Here is a 17,501-nt window from a genome sequence, read left to right as displayed (position 1 = left end):
CAATGTTGTTAAATCACGACCAAGTTAAGGCCAGGCCTTCTTCAGGTCATTATAATTACATAATATCCAGCACAGTGTTATGTGTAAAGAGGTGGTCAACAAGTATCACTGTGTTGCTCAGATGGTACTGTAACTAATTAGCTATGTGATCCTCAGCCAAGGATACTTAATCTGTCAAATCCAGAGGATACACAGACTTGAATAAGAAAAAAAGTTACATCTCTATTTTCTGACATTCAGCACTTACTTTACGACTGTAACCAACAAACCACGATTGCACTAGTAGCGCCTATGATACTGTCACCAATAAAAATCACAGGGATTTTTATATCATATTATGGTTACTGCAGATATCTTGAAAAATCATATGTGCTCATAACTAATTCAAAATTATGGTAGTTATTACACCTGTCACTAGATCTTGGTACTTCATGCATTAATAAAGAAGTACACATATTGCAATATCACGAATTTGAAAAACATCTTCATAGCTGTATTTCAATACAGCTGTTTTCATTTTCAATCCTGTGTATTTTACTTAATTTTTATTTCTGCAGTGACTTGGAACTTTGTATCGTACCTTACGCATTTAAAAACATTCTAAGAAAGGGGTCTGCTGGCTTAACCAGATTGCCAAGGATTCATGTGACCAAAAACGCAAGAATCCTTGGTGTTAAGCAATTCACTTAATCTCTTCAGGCGCCAAGTTCCTCTCTTTGAAAGGAAAGGATGCTTACTCCCTGAGGTCGCTCCGGGTTCTACCACCCCAGCTATAGTCTATGGAATATGATATCCATAGTGGAGAAGAATCAGGTGGGAAACCACATACCTGAGGACATTAGCAAAAAGCACGATTCTGGGCCAGGCATGGTGGTGGCTCATACGCGTAATCCCAGCACTATGGGAGGCCGAGGTGGGCGGATCACATGAGGTCAGGAGTTCCAGACCAGCCTGGCCAACATGGTGAAACTCCGTCTCTACTAAAAATACAAAAATTAGCCGGGCATGGTGGTGGGCGCCTGTAATCCCAGCTACTCAGGAGGCTGAGGCAGGAGAATTGCTCGAACCCAGGAGGTGGAGGCTGCAGTGAGCCAAGATTGAGCCACTGCCCTCCAGCCTGGGTGACAGAGCGAGACCCCGTCTCAGAAGAAAAGAAAAAAAATCAGTCAGGCTCATGGCTCACCCCTGCAATCCCAGCAACTTGGGAGGCTAAAGGCTGGAGGATCACATGAGGCCAGGAGTTCTAGACCAGCCTGGACAATAGAGAGAGACCCCATCTTTAAAATAATTTTTTTAAAACTTAAAAAATCAAAAAACTTAAGCCAGGCATGGTGGTGCACACCTGCAGTTCCAGCAACTTGGAAGGCTGAGGTAGGAGGCTGCAGTGAGCCATGATCATACTGTACTCTAGTCTGGGCTGTGGAGTGAGGCCCTGTCTCAAAAAAAAAAAAGAAAAGAAAAAAAAAGCTTTGCAAAGAATCCATAGTCAACCTAATCGGGGGCTGTTCTTTACATAAACAGCTTGTGTGGAAGCAAACTTGAAAATAAATGTTTTTATAATCAGACTATTCTGGATATTTATCACTAATGTTTGCTTAAAAGTGTTTTATATCTTCATATGCTCAGACAGAAAAAAAAAAAAAAACAGAGAGAGAGAAAACAGAAACAAAGAAAGAAACAAGATGAGAAAAAAGCACATTTTCCACATCTCCAGGGAAGAACACTTAGCCACTGAGCACTTCACACAGGGGTACTAGAGCACCATCAGTTTAAAGAATCAAATGGATCAGTCACCTCACTTGATAACACACACAAACCATTGAGACCCACTTAATGCTAAAAGCCTGAGCCAACACTGCTGTTTAAGAACTAAGAAAGCCCAGACAGGCTGCATTTCAGTCCCTGTAGAAACGTCTAGGATATGTCGGGAACAGCCAAGAGTGGCACCAAGATAAAATATGACAGTAGCGACTGCCAGCTTCAGCAGGCACAATTCAAACTGAGCCCAAAGCTCTATCCTCACACAGAGAAGCTCTGCAGAGGCACGCTTCTCTTACAGCACAACAGGCGAAGTCATAGCTAGCACGGAGTAGTCATCCAAATGCTTCAACATGACTATCCTACGGTTCCTTCACCCAGAAACCAAATCTGTCCAGTAGACACTTAGAAAAGTCCCAAAAGCCAGTTTTCCCAACTATATTTAAGTAAGTCTGTCTGCTCCATGCTTCCTTGTTTTCTCAGCAGAATATCTCATTCTCTTACTTGCAGAGATAAAGACAGAGTGGAGGCTCTCCCTTCCTCCATCTAACCGAACAAAATTAAACTCATATTGGGCTGAATGAGATGTTATGCCTAATGGGAAGAAAAAGAAGAGAAAAAAAACACATTCACAGAGAAGCTAGGTTACTGTGCTTTAGAACAGCACCCCAACATCAAGGACAAGCAGACTGAAGGTACCAATACCTGGTACACCCGTTGAGTGCTAGGAATACAAAACCATAAGGGTCTGATTTACCGAACCCAAGGATGGCACAGTCCAGGAACTGTAAAGAAGCAGCATGAAGGTTTGGGACAGTCTGACAAATAGAAAATTTGAAGGAGAAAGTAGGAATGGATTTGAGCCCTCAAGGAAAGGTGAGCTGTCCGAGGCAGAGTTGGGAGGGCACTCGTGGCAGGGACAAGCACAATGGGAGCAAAGTCCCAAAGGAGGGACTCTGCAGGGTATGTTGCACAACCGTGGGAAGGGCAGTTGGTCTGCACTGGAGAGCTAGTGAAAGAAGCCTTGAGAGATAATGCTGAAGATAGGCTGAACCAGATTGTAGGAACCTTGGAAGTCAGGCTCAGACTTTATCCTGTTGACCATGAGAGGCTTCCAAGCAGAGAGGTGACAGAAATGTAAGCAAGGAGGTGACAAAAAACAATGATGAGTTTTAGGAATAAGCAATGGAGACTACTCTCTTCAGTTAATTTATCCTAACTGTGGGTCCTTTTGCCAAACCCAGACCAACCAGAATCCACGTCTGGTGAAATAAGTGTTCAGAATTATATCCTGGAGCAATTTTCCTAACACCAAGGCCGTGGAAATGCAATCCAAATATTTTACACACACACACACAATTTCCACACATATTTCCATACACATATATATATACACACACACAGATAGTTTTTTTTGTTTGTTTTGTTTTGTTTTTGTTGTTTTTAGATCAGGTCTCACAGTATCACCCAGGCTGGAATGCAGTGCTGTGATGGGGGCTTACTGCACCTTCAACCTCCCAGGCTCAAGCGATCCTCCCACCTCAGCCTCCTCAGTAGCTAGAACCACAGACTCAGGCGACCATGCCCGGCTACATTTTTTTCGTATTTATTGTAAAGACCCGTTTGCTATGTTGTTATGCTAGTTTCGAACTGTTGGGCTCAAGCAATCCTCCTGCCTCTGCCATTCAAATTGTTGGGATTATAGATGTGAGCCACCGCACCTGGCCCAAATATTTTTCTTGACCTGTAAGTGACACAGTAAACTGACTCCAGAACATGCAAACGAAAAATTAAAAACATATTATACTTGCTCCTAGGACTATGGCAATAAAAACCACATTGGTGAAACATGTTTACTTTACCCTCAACTCAACAGTTTTGAAAAGGGCTTTTAATCCTGTTAAAATTAGATTTGATAACATTGCCGTAGTTATTAGGCATTGTTAAATATGCTTTCATCTAGGGGCCGGGTGAGGAGTCTCACGCCTGTAATCCCAACACTTTGGGAGGCTGAGGCAGGCGGACTACCTGAGGTCAGGAGTTTGAGATCAGCCTGGCCCACACAGCTAAACCCGGTTTCTACTAAAAATACAAAATTAGCCAGGTGTGGTGATGCAAGCCTGTAATCCCACCTACTCGGGGCGGGGGGCGGGGGCTGAAACAGGAGAATTGCTGGAACCCAGAGGCAGAGGTTGCAGTGAGCCGAGATTGCGCCACTACACTCCAGCCTGGGCAACAGAGTGAGACTCCCTCGTCAGTCAGTCCTTCTCAAAAACAAACAAACCAAAAAAAAAAAGAAGAGCCCTTTCCTGAGGTGCAGCTAAGGGAGAGACTAAGATTCTAAAAGCAACTTAGCAGCAAAAAAAAGAATGCTTTTTGAACTGAGGGAAAACAAAGAATAATAAATATATAAAGGATCGCAACCTAAGAATAATGTAGTAATCATGAGACTGTTAAAAAACAAAACAAACAACAACAAAAAACCCTGACTCCTGGCCACAGAGTTGAAAAGCCCGTAGGCACGTAGAGTAGCTCTTAATTGAGACTGCACTTCACTAACCAGTGAGGTGAGGAAAAACAGGACTTCAGTAAGGAAGTGAAGTCAAAGATTAAATTACAAACAGGCCAAATGAATGGACCTGAGAGGAAGTGATAAAATTCGCAACACACTCAGCTGTGTTTATTGTAGGGAATCACCCCAGGTCTAACGGCCATTGTAATCACCCCGCTCAGGGCAGAAGTCTTCCCACAGGCCCTCAATAACTTCAATCCTTGATAAAAAGCCAAAGGAGCCTGACTTTCCACCTGGGTCAAAACGCCCGCACATTCATTGTTTCGGATCCAAAGCACCACCACCAGCAACCCCTGCGCACAACCCGGGGCCCTCCAGCACCGCTGTTCGTGATGCCAAGTGCCCAGCACGGGGTCTGGCACCGTTTCCTTAATAAAATGTCCTCTTCTCGTCTCCAGGATAAAACTCAGGATCCGGAAGGCAGCCTTACACCCTCTCCAGACAGGCTTCGTTAGGGGATGAGTGAGCACAAACAGCCCCAGGGGCCAGCCACCCCCTTCCCGTGCCACAACTTCCTGTCCCTTCCATCACTTCCACACCACGACTCTAGTTTCCATCCAGTTCACAACTGTCATCAAGATCCCAGTGTCTGGAGGAAAGGGGGCAGGGCGGCTCTCCACCCTCAACTCCTCACTTAAGGGGCGTCTGAGAAGAACCTACGAAAGTGGGGCCAGAAAGCACTGGGACCACGAGCACCAGTCCATGTGCCGACCCGGGGGGCCACCTACTCCCGGGTGAAACCCACGCTGGGCGCACGGGGGCGAGCCACACAGCCGCGGCCCCAAAACAGCAGCAGGCGCGCCCCCTCGCATTGACATTTCTCCGGGGTGAAGTGCCAGAGCTTGGGATGCGAGAGCGGGATTACGGTCCCGAAGCTCAACTGCACTTGGAAGCACTCGGCGTCCCCAAACCCTGGGCGACTTCCCCATCCGCGCTCCCTGGTGAGGGTTCCGACCGCTCCCGAATCCCAGAGCTGCGCAGCCGGGCCAAGTCCCCGGCCGGGGTCCTCCGCCGGGCTCTGGGCAAACCTGGCAGGGCTGCTGTCCGCGAACTTGGCCGCGTGGGCCGGGCAGGGACCAGGTGGGGCGCGCACTCACCAACCCCGTACTTCTGCCTCTTGGTCGGGATCCAGCGGGCCATGGCGGCCACCTCGCCCCGCGGCGGCGGCGACTAAAGCTGCTACAGCTCCTGCGGCTCCGGCCGCCGCCGCGCCGCGCTCCTGCGTGCCCCGGGCGCTTCCGCCATGTTCCGCCAAACTTCGCTGGACTCCGCTGGCCGCCTCCCCGCCGCGCCGCCCGCGCCCGTGCCCGGGCCGCCCGCGGTCACCTGCTGGGCCGGGCGGCAGCGCAGCCTTGCGCGCCCCTCCCGGCACCGCCCCGGCCCCTCCCGCCGGCCGCGCCCTCCGCCCGCCGGGGCCGCCTCCGAGCCGCGGGCGCCCAGCCTCTCCCGCCCGCGCCGCTTTCTGCGCTCTGCCGGGCGGGGGCCGACTGCGGCTCCGCCTCGCGCGCTTCCCGGGAGCAGCTTCCTGGGCCGGCGGGACTTTGGCGCTGGCGGCGCTTTGCCTTTCCCCTGCCCTCCCTACCCAGCTGATACCCCGGAGGCCGGGTCCCTGCGGTCGGGCTCCCGACCGAGGATTGCGCTGGAGGTGCCGGGCACACCCAGGCCGGGCGGCCGGTGGGCGAGGGATGCGGGCTGCGCTCCCACGGCGCGCGTCGGACGCTTGGGGAGCGGAAAGGGATCAGCGAGAGCGGCTTCTTACCCCGGGGCACCTCCGGTGCCTGGCACTAAGCGGGCGCGCAATAAATATTTGTTGAATGAATGAGCAGTTGACTTCTGCCTTTACCCGCTGGAGCTTGAACCCTCGCCGCAAGCGCGGGAAGCCGTACTCGGGACATACTGGATCTCCTGGGGCCACCAATTAAAGCCTGGAAAGCAGAACTTTTATCACCAGGGAGCTGGTGCAAGGGAGGCGGGCTCCTCAGAAGTATCAGATCGTTTGCTAGGGGATTCTCTGCAGGGAAATTGTTCACAAAGCCCTAATTTGGAAGTCCTGTATCCCCAAACTCCGGGGACCCCCCAACCCTAAGCTGAAGAAACTTAGACCTTCATGCACAGGAGAAAAGTCCACCCCTAGACCTCCCTTTCTCAACCAGCCAGCAGCCCAGAGAGCATCCCCGCGGAAAGGGGACAAGGCGCATCCCCGTCTTTTCTCTGTCAACGACTGCATTTTCTTGACGAAGATCCCAAAGGGGCTGCGCGTTTGAACCGCCTTGGGCTCCAGGTGGCGCCCTCTCTGGAGCTCCCTCTTGAAATTCATTTCTTCCTGGAGAGACCTGGAGAATGAAGATCCAGGGGTTTCTCGCTACCTTGTACTGAGAAGTAACATTGCAAGCGGAGTAAATGACCAGCTTAATTACGTTCACCGTCGAAGAAGACGCTTCTAGAGAGAAATTATATCCTCTTTGCCGTCTGTGAAGGTTTTCAGGCTTTTTAGGAACGTAAAAGAGAGGAAGACAAACATGTAGTAAAGACAGGTAGTTGACCGGGCGCGGTGGCTCACGCCTGTAATCTCAGCACTTTGGGAGGCCGAGGCGAGCGGATCACCTGAGGTCAGGAGTTCCAGACCAGCCTGGCCAACATGGTGAAACTCCTTCTCTACTAAAATACAAAAGTTAGCCGGACGTGGTGGTGTGCTCCTGTAATCCCAGCTACCCGGAGGCTGAGGCAGGAGAATCGCTAGAACCCGGGAGGCAGAGACTACAAGTGAGCCAAGATGGGGCCACTGCACTCCAGCCTGGGCAGCAGGGCAAAACTCCGTCTAAAAAAAAAGAAAGAAAGAAAAGAAGAAGAAGAAAAAAAAAAGACAGTAAAGATAGATAGGCAAACGAGATAACAAGATAGTAAAGTTTCATTGGAGAATTGGTGCATTTTAACTTTGGTGGTTTTTTGCAAAACCAGGTCTGAATTTTTTTTTAAGTTCTATTCACGGTGGGTAACTACTAGAGCTCGCTTTTTTTTTCCTCCATCAACTAATAGGTATTTATTCACCATGTTTAACAATAATTTAAGAAATTCCTCTGTCACTTTAGACTTGACATCCAGAAAGAGTTCCACCATCTTCCCCAAAATAATTTATCTTCCTCCATTAGTATATCATGATTCTAATTTCCCAGGTTAGGTAATTTCTTCTTCCTTCTTCACACACATATTAAATGCCTACACATTAATGTGTAATTAAATGCCAGGCATCTCTCTAAGAATGAGGGTGCAGCGGTGAATACGGTAAAATGTGTCCCTTCACAGAGCTTCTAGTCTAGACGAGGAGAGTAAGACAATAAAGAAATGTACACCAAATGAGGGTAAACATTAGAGAAAATTCCAAAGCAAGGAGGATAGGGCATGTAGGGTGATGCTGTTTGTATGGAGTGCTCTGGCAATGCAGCTCTGCTAAGCTGAGGTTGAGGTGTAGACCTGAGGGAAGCAAAGATTCCAGGGGAAAGTGTTCTGGAAAAGAGGAGCAGCAAAGGCAAAGAACACCAAGCTGGTTTGGCAGGTTCCCAAGTCAGCCACGGATCCTGGGTAGTGAGAGCTGAGTAAGAGGTGAGAGGAAACTTGGTCTAAGAGGCAGAGGGGTGCCAGATAGAACAGAACCCTGGCAGGAATATGGACTTTATGTATTACTGCTACAAGAGAGATTTGGAGGGCTTTGAGCCAACCTGGGACATATTGCACTTATTTGCTGTGGTATGAATCCATTGTAAAGGGGCAAGAGAGGCCCACATGGATGGACGTGGGTGGCTATTTCAGTCATTCAGGCAAGACATGAAGGTAGTTGGGACCAGGAGGTTTGGGGTGGAGGTGAAAAAGAAGTTGGGTTCTTAATATATGTGAAAATAGAACCTGGCCAGATGTGGTGGCTCACACCTGTAATCCCAGCATTTGGGGAGGCTGAGGTGGGAGGATTGCTTAAGGTCAGGAGTTGAAAATCAGCCTGGACAACATAGTGAGACCTTCCTCTACTATATATATATATCCTGGGCATGGTGGCTGTGCCTGTGGCCCTATCTACTTAGGAGACTGAGGTGGGAGGATTGCTTGAGCCCAGGAGGTCAAGGCTAGCAGTGAGCTATGATTGCATCAAAGCATGAAAAAGAACCAATAGAAGGGCCACATGAATGGCGGGGGGATTTTCTACGGTGAGGCTTCTGATGTTCTTGGTGTGCTTCAATCCTTTTTGGGAAGTTTTCCACCAGAAAGAGATAAGCTTGTATTTTTCTTTTTTTTTTTTTTTAAGAGCCCTACCCCTATCATACACACTTCAGGCCCCACACACCTTGGTTCTTGTCCCTGCATGTGAGATACAACCTGGGTCAAGAATGACGCTAAAGCCAGCTAGGTCCCATGTGCCTGTAGTCCCAGCTGCTCGGGAGGCTGAGGCAAGAGGATTGCTTGAGCCCAGGAGTTCCAGGCTGTAGTGAGCTGTGCCGATCAGGTGTCTGCACTAAGTTCCACATCAATATAGGGACATCCTGGGAGCAGGCGACCACCAGGTTGCCTAAGGAGGGGTGAACTGGTCCAGGTCAATTATTTGGAAAGCCCTGTATCCCAAAACTTCGGTACTCCTCCTTAGCTGAAGAAATTCAGGCCCACATATCCAGGGGGAAAATCCATCCCAAGACCTCCCTTATCCAACCAGCCTGCAGCCCAGAGAGCATCCCTGTGTAGAAAGCAACTGGATGCATCCTTGTCTTTTCTCTGTCAACGACTGTATTATTGACAAAGATCCCGTAGCCAGGACTTCACATTTGAATTGCCTTGGGCTCCAGGTGGCATCCTTTCTTGAGCTCCCCTTCTGATCAATAAAGGGATGGCACCTGTGAATTGCCACTGCATTTCAGCGTGGACAACATAGCAAGACCCTGTCTCTAAACAAATATTGATTCAAAACAAAAAGAATGACTCTAAGGTTTGCGGCTTGAACAATTGGGGAGTAGAGTTGCCATTGTCTTGGTCACCATTGATATCTATCTTGTCTTCACCCTTTCCTGTCCCAGTTGCTCTGTATCAAAGTTTTCCTTTCAATATTTCTTTAGGACCCACTTCTTCATGCCTTCCTCAGCAACTTCATCATGTGGCCCCTTAGGAGCTAAAGCGCTCTGCACTGAATTATATGACCTGCCTGTTGTGGACTCAGGTCTTCTCAAAGTTACATGGATTCTCTGTGCTTAGAGAAATTGGATGACCTCTGTTCTCTGAACACAGGTATATTTCAAATGCATCCAGTGGAACTGGGTTTCTACCAAAGAGATTTCAACTGCCTCATCCCACTCTTGCATTGAAGTCTTCTTCCAAAACTAGAGCCTTGAATTTGGGAGCCAGAGATTTCAAATTTGACAGTTGCTTTAAGAGAGTTGGAGGAAAATGGAAAATTTTAATTACAGCTTTCAGTATGTTTATCATTTCCTTCTGAAAACTGAAATCCACTCACTTTGCTATATCAGATGGCTAAATCCCAGTTTGAACGTCCTTTTAAATCATAAAAGCAGAGCTTTTCAAAGTCTTTTATTAGAATGAGGCTTAAAATTAGACAGTCAACCAGACAGGTAGGTGGAACGACAGCATGATGCCCAGAAATATCCTTTTCTTTTTCCTCTGTTATCTTTTCAGAAGAAACATTAAGCATATTCCACAACCAGAGATCTTCAAACTCTAAAACCCACACAAATACAAACACACTTATGCATGCACACTCAGGCTCTGCTTGAAGGAGCCATGGAGAAAGAAATGACGGTAAGTGACTTTGAGGGTTAGTTTGACAAGAGTATTGTGACTATCCCTTACAATGCCTTAGAGAATAAATGGACGTGAAGAGAACGTTCTCAGGATGTGAAGAGAACTGGCAAGAGCCTCACCTTCCCTGTTGATTACCAGGTTTATTTTTATCAAATCAGGCTGATCTGATGGCTTCTCTGTGAGATGCTGTGGATTCGTTTAAAGTGTCTTTTTTTCTCTCTCTCTCTCTAGATGAAGGAAGATTATTCTTTGATCCTATATGAGTGAGTGGCTAGTGGAACTACCAAAAAAATGATAATAATAAAAATAATGTAATTGGTTCTAAGCAGTGCTTTGCAGGCTCCTAAGGATGGTTCTAAGTAAGCCAGGAGTAGGTGATACATTGTAATTCTGCGACCCAGGATCTTAGCAGGACAAAGGAAACATCAATCACTCTAGTCCCAGAAGTGACTTTTCGTAGGCCCCAGGGATTCTAGCATCATTAGTCACTCTCCACTCTACAAGTGACTTAGGTTGTGAGCATCTCTGAGTCTGCACAGGATCTGCCATGTGGCTGTGGGGGTCTGGCTTCTCTGATGAATGGGAAGAAAATGCTCAGGGCTCCAGTGCTATTATCTCCTCATCCCTGTCACAAGGAGATTTATACTTATGATTTACCCTTTTCATGAACATGGCAAAATTCTTTTTTCTAGTTCTGTTTCTGGAATGTTCTTTGCTGTGTCTAAATGAGCTGATTCCACTGTTGGGAGAGGTTGATGATGTGAGCAGTAAGAAGGCATTAGTTTGTTGAAAACTAGATCCATATTTAGGTGAGATAAAATCAAACTGCCTGATTTTTTAAAAAAACTATGTTTATTTACCGTATGTCTTGATTCCTATATGCATTGAAAAATTAATAGTCATAAGACTGTTTAAAATAAGAGAGGATGGGCTGGATGCAGTGGCTCACGCCTGTAATCTCAGCACTTTGGGAGGCCAAGGTGGGCAGATCACTTGAGCTCAGGAGTTCAAGACCAGGCTGGGCAACATGGTGAAACCCTGTTTCTACAAAAAGATACAAAAATTACCAGGGTGTGGTGGTGTGTGTCTGTAGTATTAGCTACTCAGGAAGCTGAGGTAGGAGGATCGCTTGAGCCCAGGAGGTGGAGGTTACAGTGAACTGATGTGGCACCATTGCACTCCAGCCTAGGTGACAGAGTTAGATCCTGTTTCCCCTGCCAAGAAAAAAAAAAAAAAAAAAAAAGAGAGAGAGAGAGAGAGATGATGAAAACTTAGAAGAAATGTGGAAAATGTATTATGTAAGCGTAAATGAAAATAATTAGATTGTCTATGCTGCAAAATGATTGTAACTATAGAAAGTCATAGATTTACAGGGAAAATGACCATAGAAGAACATGAATAAATGAAAGATTTTATTCAACCTTCTTCAAAGCAATACAGAAATATACTTGATAAATAAAGAAATATACTTGATACAATAAAGAAAAATACTTGATTGCCGAAATCTCTGGGCTATGTAGCAAGAGCAGGAAGTTATTTGCCTAAATCTGATCATTTTTTTGTGACAAGAGTGAAGTTTCACTCCTCGGTTCCTTGGTCACACGGACACTGTGACTATCCTGTTTAGATGACTGTCACATTCAGCAGATGTTTCTTCCTATTTGTGGTCAGTTAAGAAAACAAGCATGTAATCCAGAACTTGTATTTAATACTGGAACGATTTTATTTTTCACAGCCACCAACTGTAAAGTAACAATAATAACTGCATATGAAGTAATGAGTACTGGCTCTAATCACCTTGTTTAATCCCCATACAACCTAATGAGGTAAGTATAACTCTCTGGTCATTCCCACCTCACAAATGTGGCTTAGGAGATGTCAAGAAATTACCTACATAATTAATTAGTGGCAAAACAAAATCCAGACCCAGACAGCCTGACTCCAGGGTCCACACTCTAAAGCAGAGGTCGGCAAGCTTTTGCTATAAAGTCCCCACTATGTATAGTTCTCAGGCTTTACAGGCCATATGGCCTTGCTGCAACCACTCAGCTCTGCAGTTGTAGCAGGAAAGCCTCTATAAGCAATATGTACAATGAATTGAGTGTGTGGTCGTGTCCCAGTAAAACTTCATTAGTTATGTTAGATCAAGTTTAGCCTAAACCTGCCTCCTTACATATTTTAAGTTCAGCCTAAAGATTTCTGTGTACATAGTGAACTGTAACCTCAGTGGAAGTGTAAACAGACCAAAACCTACTCTTGTGCCAATCACTGAGTTTTGGCCAATCAAAGGGGGCAAACCGTTCAAACTGTCTTCAAATAAGGTAAACACCGAGATGCTGAGCTGTAACCAATCCGCCTGTTTCTGTCCCTCACTTCCGTTTTCTGTACATCACTTTCCTTTATCTGTTGTAAGTGGTCTTCCACCACGTGGCTGCACTGGAGTTGCTGAGCCTACCCCGGCTCCGGAGGCTGCCTGATTCTCAAGTTGTTCTTTGCTCAATTAAACTATGCTAAATTTAATTTGGCTAAGGTTTTCACAGTAGATAAGAAATTTGAATTTCGTGTAGTTTTTATGTACAGGAAATACTATTCTGGCCAGGTGCAGTGACTCACCCCTGTAATCCCAGCAGTTTGAGTGGCCAAAGTGGGTGGATTGCTTAAGTCCAGGAGTTCAAGACCAGCTTGGGCAACATGAAGATATCCTGTCACTACAAAAATCACAAAAATTAGACATGTGTGTTGGCACACACATATTGTTCGAGCTACTCAAGAGGCTGAGGTGAAGGGATCACTTGAGCCTGGGGAGGTCGATGTTGTAGTGAGCTGTTATTGTTGTGCCACTGCACTCCAGCCTGGGCAATAAGAGTGAGACCTTATCTTAAAAAAAGGAAAGGGAAGGGAAGGGAAGGGAAAGGGAAAGGAGAAGGGGAAGGGGAAGAGATATCATTGTTTATCCTTCTTTTGATTCTTTTCTGTCTCATGTGAAAATGTAGTGAACATTGTTATCTTGGCCAGGTGCGGTGGCTCATGCCTGTAATGCCAGCGCTTTGGGAGGCTGAGGCAGGTGGATCACGAAGTCAGGAGATGGAGACCATTCTGGCCAATGTGGTGAAACCCTGTCTCTACTAAAAATACGAAAATTAGCTGCGTGTAGTGGTGCGTGCCTGTCATCCCAGCTACTCAGGAGGCTGAGGCAGGAGAATGGCTTGAACCCGGGAGGCAGAGGTTGCAGTGAGCAGGTTGCATCATTGCACTCCAGCCTGGTGACAGAGCAAGACTGTCTCAAAAAAAAACAAAAAACAAAAAACAAAAAACTTATCTTTATCTTATCTTTATCTTACAGGCTGCACAGGAACAGGTGGTGAGGCACAGTTGGCCCTTGGGCCTTAGTTTGTCAATCCCTGCTCTACACTATGACTGTCACCCCTTTTGGTGGGTAGGAAGACTGGGGGCCTCCAGAAGGAGCAGCATAACTAAGGAAGCGTGTGGTGGTACTTTCCCACTGGAAGTCTCTTTGCATAAGGATTTGTGAGAAGCCCTTGGAAGAGAAGTCATGGGAAGAGAAGGCCTCCACTAGTAAAAGTTGCCGTAGAAATCAGAGGATGGAGGCACTTCTGAAAGTAGTGAATATCTGTGTTGAGGAATTGCCTACTGGCCTGGCCCTTTGAACTCTATTTCCAATGATAAGAACTGTAAATAGAGAACTTGGCTCGTCGCAATGGCTCACACCTGTAATCCCAGCACTTTGGGAGACTGAGGCAGGAGGATTACTAGAGGTCAGGAATTTGAGACCAGCCTGCCAACATGGTGAAACCTCATCTCTACTAAAAATACAAAAATTAGCAGGGCGTGGTGGCACACGCCTGTAGTTCCAGCTACTTGGGAGGCTGAGGCAGGAGAATCACTTGAACACAGGAGATGGAGGTTGCAGTGAGGGGAGATTGTACCACTGCACTCCAGGCTGGGCAACGGAGTGAGACTCTATCTCAAAAATAAAAAATAAAAAAATAAAAAATAAAAAATTTACTAACCCCTGGTAAGACAGCAGCGCACAAACAATGCTTTGGTATCCACTGAACAAGCAGGCTTCTACAGAGGGGGGTGTGGCATTCTCATGGATATCCCGGTGGAAATGACATGGGGCCTGCCTGAGATAAGGGTGCTAGAAGGAGGTATGACAATATCTATTAAAATATTTGCGAGACCAAGTAGATACTGGTGATACCACCCGGTGAAGGTCATAGCAGAAAAAACCAAAATAGCCCAGTTGATTTGTGAATACTCAGATATACACCCTGAGATCTTCCAGAAATACCTGAAGGAGGCTTGAAAGGGAGGTGGGGGTGATGAAATTGTAGAACCAGCTCCAGATGGATAATGTTCCTATACGCTTTCGTGTTCATTAGCTCACTGAGATTGGGACTGCTATTTGTTCTCCAGTTGGTCCTTGTCCTCAGAATTCATGTTTTTGAATGTCAATCTTTACCCTCCTGGGAGAAACTACATTTAGTGTACAATTGTTATAGCACCAATAAAAGTGACTTAAAGTGTTAGAGAACGTTCATTTGGACGGCCACATTTTGAATTTCTTAATAGATATTTTGAAAGGCAGTGTTTTAATTAAGCAACTATGTGATTACAATACTCATAATAGCCAAACTACAAATCTTTAATATTAAAAGGTAGGCTATGCTATTACAGTTTGGGATTTTGGGGTTTTGTTCTGTTTTTTTGGGTTTTTTTTTTTTGGTATAATCTCCAATCTCAAAGTGTAGCTTCATCCCAGGGTCGTCTGTGTCATGTTTGAGCAATATTTCTGAACTCACTTCTTTCAAAATAACAAGGAATCTTTAAATACTTTGCAGCAATTACCTGGCTTGACTGAATCAGGAGGACAAGGCCCTAGGGTTCATTACTTACATAGTTTCTTAGTCATGTACTGTGGCATAAAGTTCTTACTTAAGCCCTTCCCTCCCCTGAAATTATGCCTCAGGGTTTGTTCCCCTGAATGACTTATACCACATATGCAAAAAGTCTCATAAGAGGAGAGAAAACTCATTTAGATTCTTCCTGGATGAGGAAATGATTTCCATTTAGAAATGATCCAGTGATTAATGTCTGTCCTTATTAACTTTGGATTGGCCCACACAGCAAGAGCTGGGCAAACACTGGCCCTGGAAGTTGCATTTTTATTTGTCCTGTGAATTGCCAAAAAGGCCTCTCTTGAACACAGTCTTCTTACTTGTAAAATTGTTGTTGTGATGTGTTGCCTGGGTACACATGTTAGAATTCTTCAGGATGGTGTATTATTTGAAGACAGGAAATTCCACCTACATTTTCCTAGAATGTGAAAAATAGGAGAATTCAAATGGCCATGTATTTTACTTAATATTCTGTAGGCTGTTTTAAGTAGAAACATAGCAATAAAATGAATATACTTTTAGGGAATCTAGTCAAGAATAAAAGAAAAACACAAATAGATATAATGAAGTAAAAGGGTATGGGACCATAGAAAAGCCACTTACGTAAGACTAGGATGTGCATTGTAGTTCTTATATAATACATTGTAAAGATCACAATGAAAACAACTCATTAGGAAAATGTAAACAAACAAAATTGAGCCAAGAAATAGAAAACCTGAGCCAACCAAACAGCATAGAAGAAATCGAAAGTGTGGTCAAAATATTATAGCTAAAAACTGTGCCAGGCCTAGCTATAAAGGCAAATAGTTTTGTACATTCAGGGAACAGGTCAGCTGAATGTAATATAAACTGTTCTGTAGAAAATGATAGAGTGAGGACAGGTGTGGTGACTCATGCCTGTAATCCCAGAACTTTGGAAGGCCGAGATGGGTGGCTCATTTTAGGTCAGGAGTTCAAGACCAGCATGGACAACGTAGCAAAACCCTGTTTCTGCTGAAAATACAAAAAAATTAGCTGGGTGTGGTGGCATGCGCTTGGAATTCCAGCTACTTGGGAGACTGAGGCACGAGAATCACTTGAACCCAGGAGGCGGAGGTTGCAGTGAGACAACATCACATCACTGCACTCTAGCTTGGGTAATGAAGTGAGACTCTGACTCAAAAGAAAAAAAAAAAAAGTTTGTTTTATGAAACTAGCCTAACCCTGGCAGTAAAGCTTGCTAAAATATGGAGCCAAAAATATAAATAGAAACATGTATTTGTATAAATATAATACAAATTCAACTATAAACAGAGATGCAAAACTAAAAATATTAGTGAATCTCATATTGTTCTACATGTAAAAAAGGACACAGGATGACTAAATACATTTTATTCTTTTTTTTTTTTTTTTTTTTTTTTTGAGATGGAGTCTCACTCTGTTGCCCAGGCTGGAGTGCAGTGGTGCGATCTCGGCTCATTGTAACTTCCACTGCAACCTCCGCTTCCCGGGTTCAAGTGATTCTCCTGCCTCAGCCTCTCCAGTAACTGGGATTACAGGTGCCTGCCATCATGCCTGGCTAATTTTTGTATTTTTAGTAAAGACAGGGTTTCACCATGTTGGCCAGGTTGGTCTCAAACTCCTGACCTCAGGTGATCTGCCCTCCTCCGCCTCCCAAAGTGTTGGGATTACAGGCATGAGCCACAGCGCCCAGCTATAAGTTTTATTTTTAAAGTACAAGAGCAGTTCAATAATAGGAAACTTATCAATAGAATTTATTTCATCAAAAGGTCAGTAGAGAAAAACCAAATGATTATCTGGATTGATATGTAAAAGGGATTTGAAAACACTCATTCTTGATCAAAACCCTTAGTAAACTAAGAATAGGCTATACCTCTTCAACATGATAGAGTATACATTATTAACAGAAACAAGCAGCTAGCATTACACTTAAACGTGAATTGCCATGAATTCCTATTAATCAGAAATAAGAAAAGAAGGTCCTATCACACCATAGTGAGAGCAGTATGCAGAGGTTGCTCTATTCCATGCAAGGAAATAAGAGACATTAATTATCAATATTTGCTGATTACATAATTAACTAGTAGAATCAAGAGTGAATATTTTTTATTAGATCAGAATTCAATTTTTTGTTTTTGACATGGGATCTCGCTCTGTTGCCCAGGCTGCCATGCAGTGACACGATCGTAGCTCACTGTAGCCTCGACCTCCAAGGCTCAAGCGGCCCTCCCACCTCAGTTTCCCTAGTAGCTTGGACTTTAGTCAAGAGGCACTATGTCCAGCTAATTATTTTTAAATTTTTTTGTAGAAATGGGGTGTTACTCTGTCTCCTAGGCTGCAGTGCAGTGGCATGGTAATAGTTCACGGCAACCTTGAACTTCTGGCCTCAAGCAATCCCCTAACCTTAGCCTCTCAAAGCACAAGGACTACAGGCATGAGCCACTGTTCCTGGCTGA

The 17,501-nt window shown here is 45.2% G+C and overlaps 1 protein-coding gene across 2 annotated transcripts in view; it reads right to left on the bottom strand.

The window, feature by feature from the left end:
• The window catches only part of DOCK5 (dedicator of cytokinesis 5), a 233,048-nt gene extending 227,367 nt beyond the window's left edge, over positions 1-5,681 (bottom strand). For both annotated transcript variants that reach the window (XM_007961955.3, XM_007961957.3), the window contains exon 1: positions 5,428-5,681. In XM_007961955.3, the coding sequence (XP_007960146.2) occupies positions 5,428-5,470 (43 nt within the window). In that variant the 5' untranslated portion in view covers positions 5,471-5,681. The remainder of the gene's footprint in view (positions 1-5,427) is intronic.
• Between the last annotated feature and the right edge of the window lie 11,820 nt (positions 5,682-17,501).

The sequence above is a fragment of the Chlorocebus sabaeus genome, chromosome 8 (genome assembly GCF_047675955.1).
Source record: "Chlorocebus sabaeus isolate Y175 chromosome 8, mChlSab1.0.hap1, whole genome shotgun sequence".
Lineage (NCBI taxonomy): Eukaryota > Metazoa > Chordata > Mammalia > Primates > Cercopithecidae > Chlorocebus > Chlorocebus sabaeus.
Note: the sequence above shows the minus strand (reverse complement) of the source record. Positions and strands in the feature narration are given on the sequence as shown.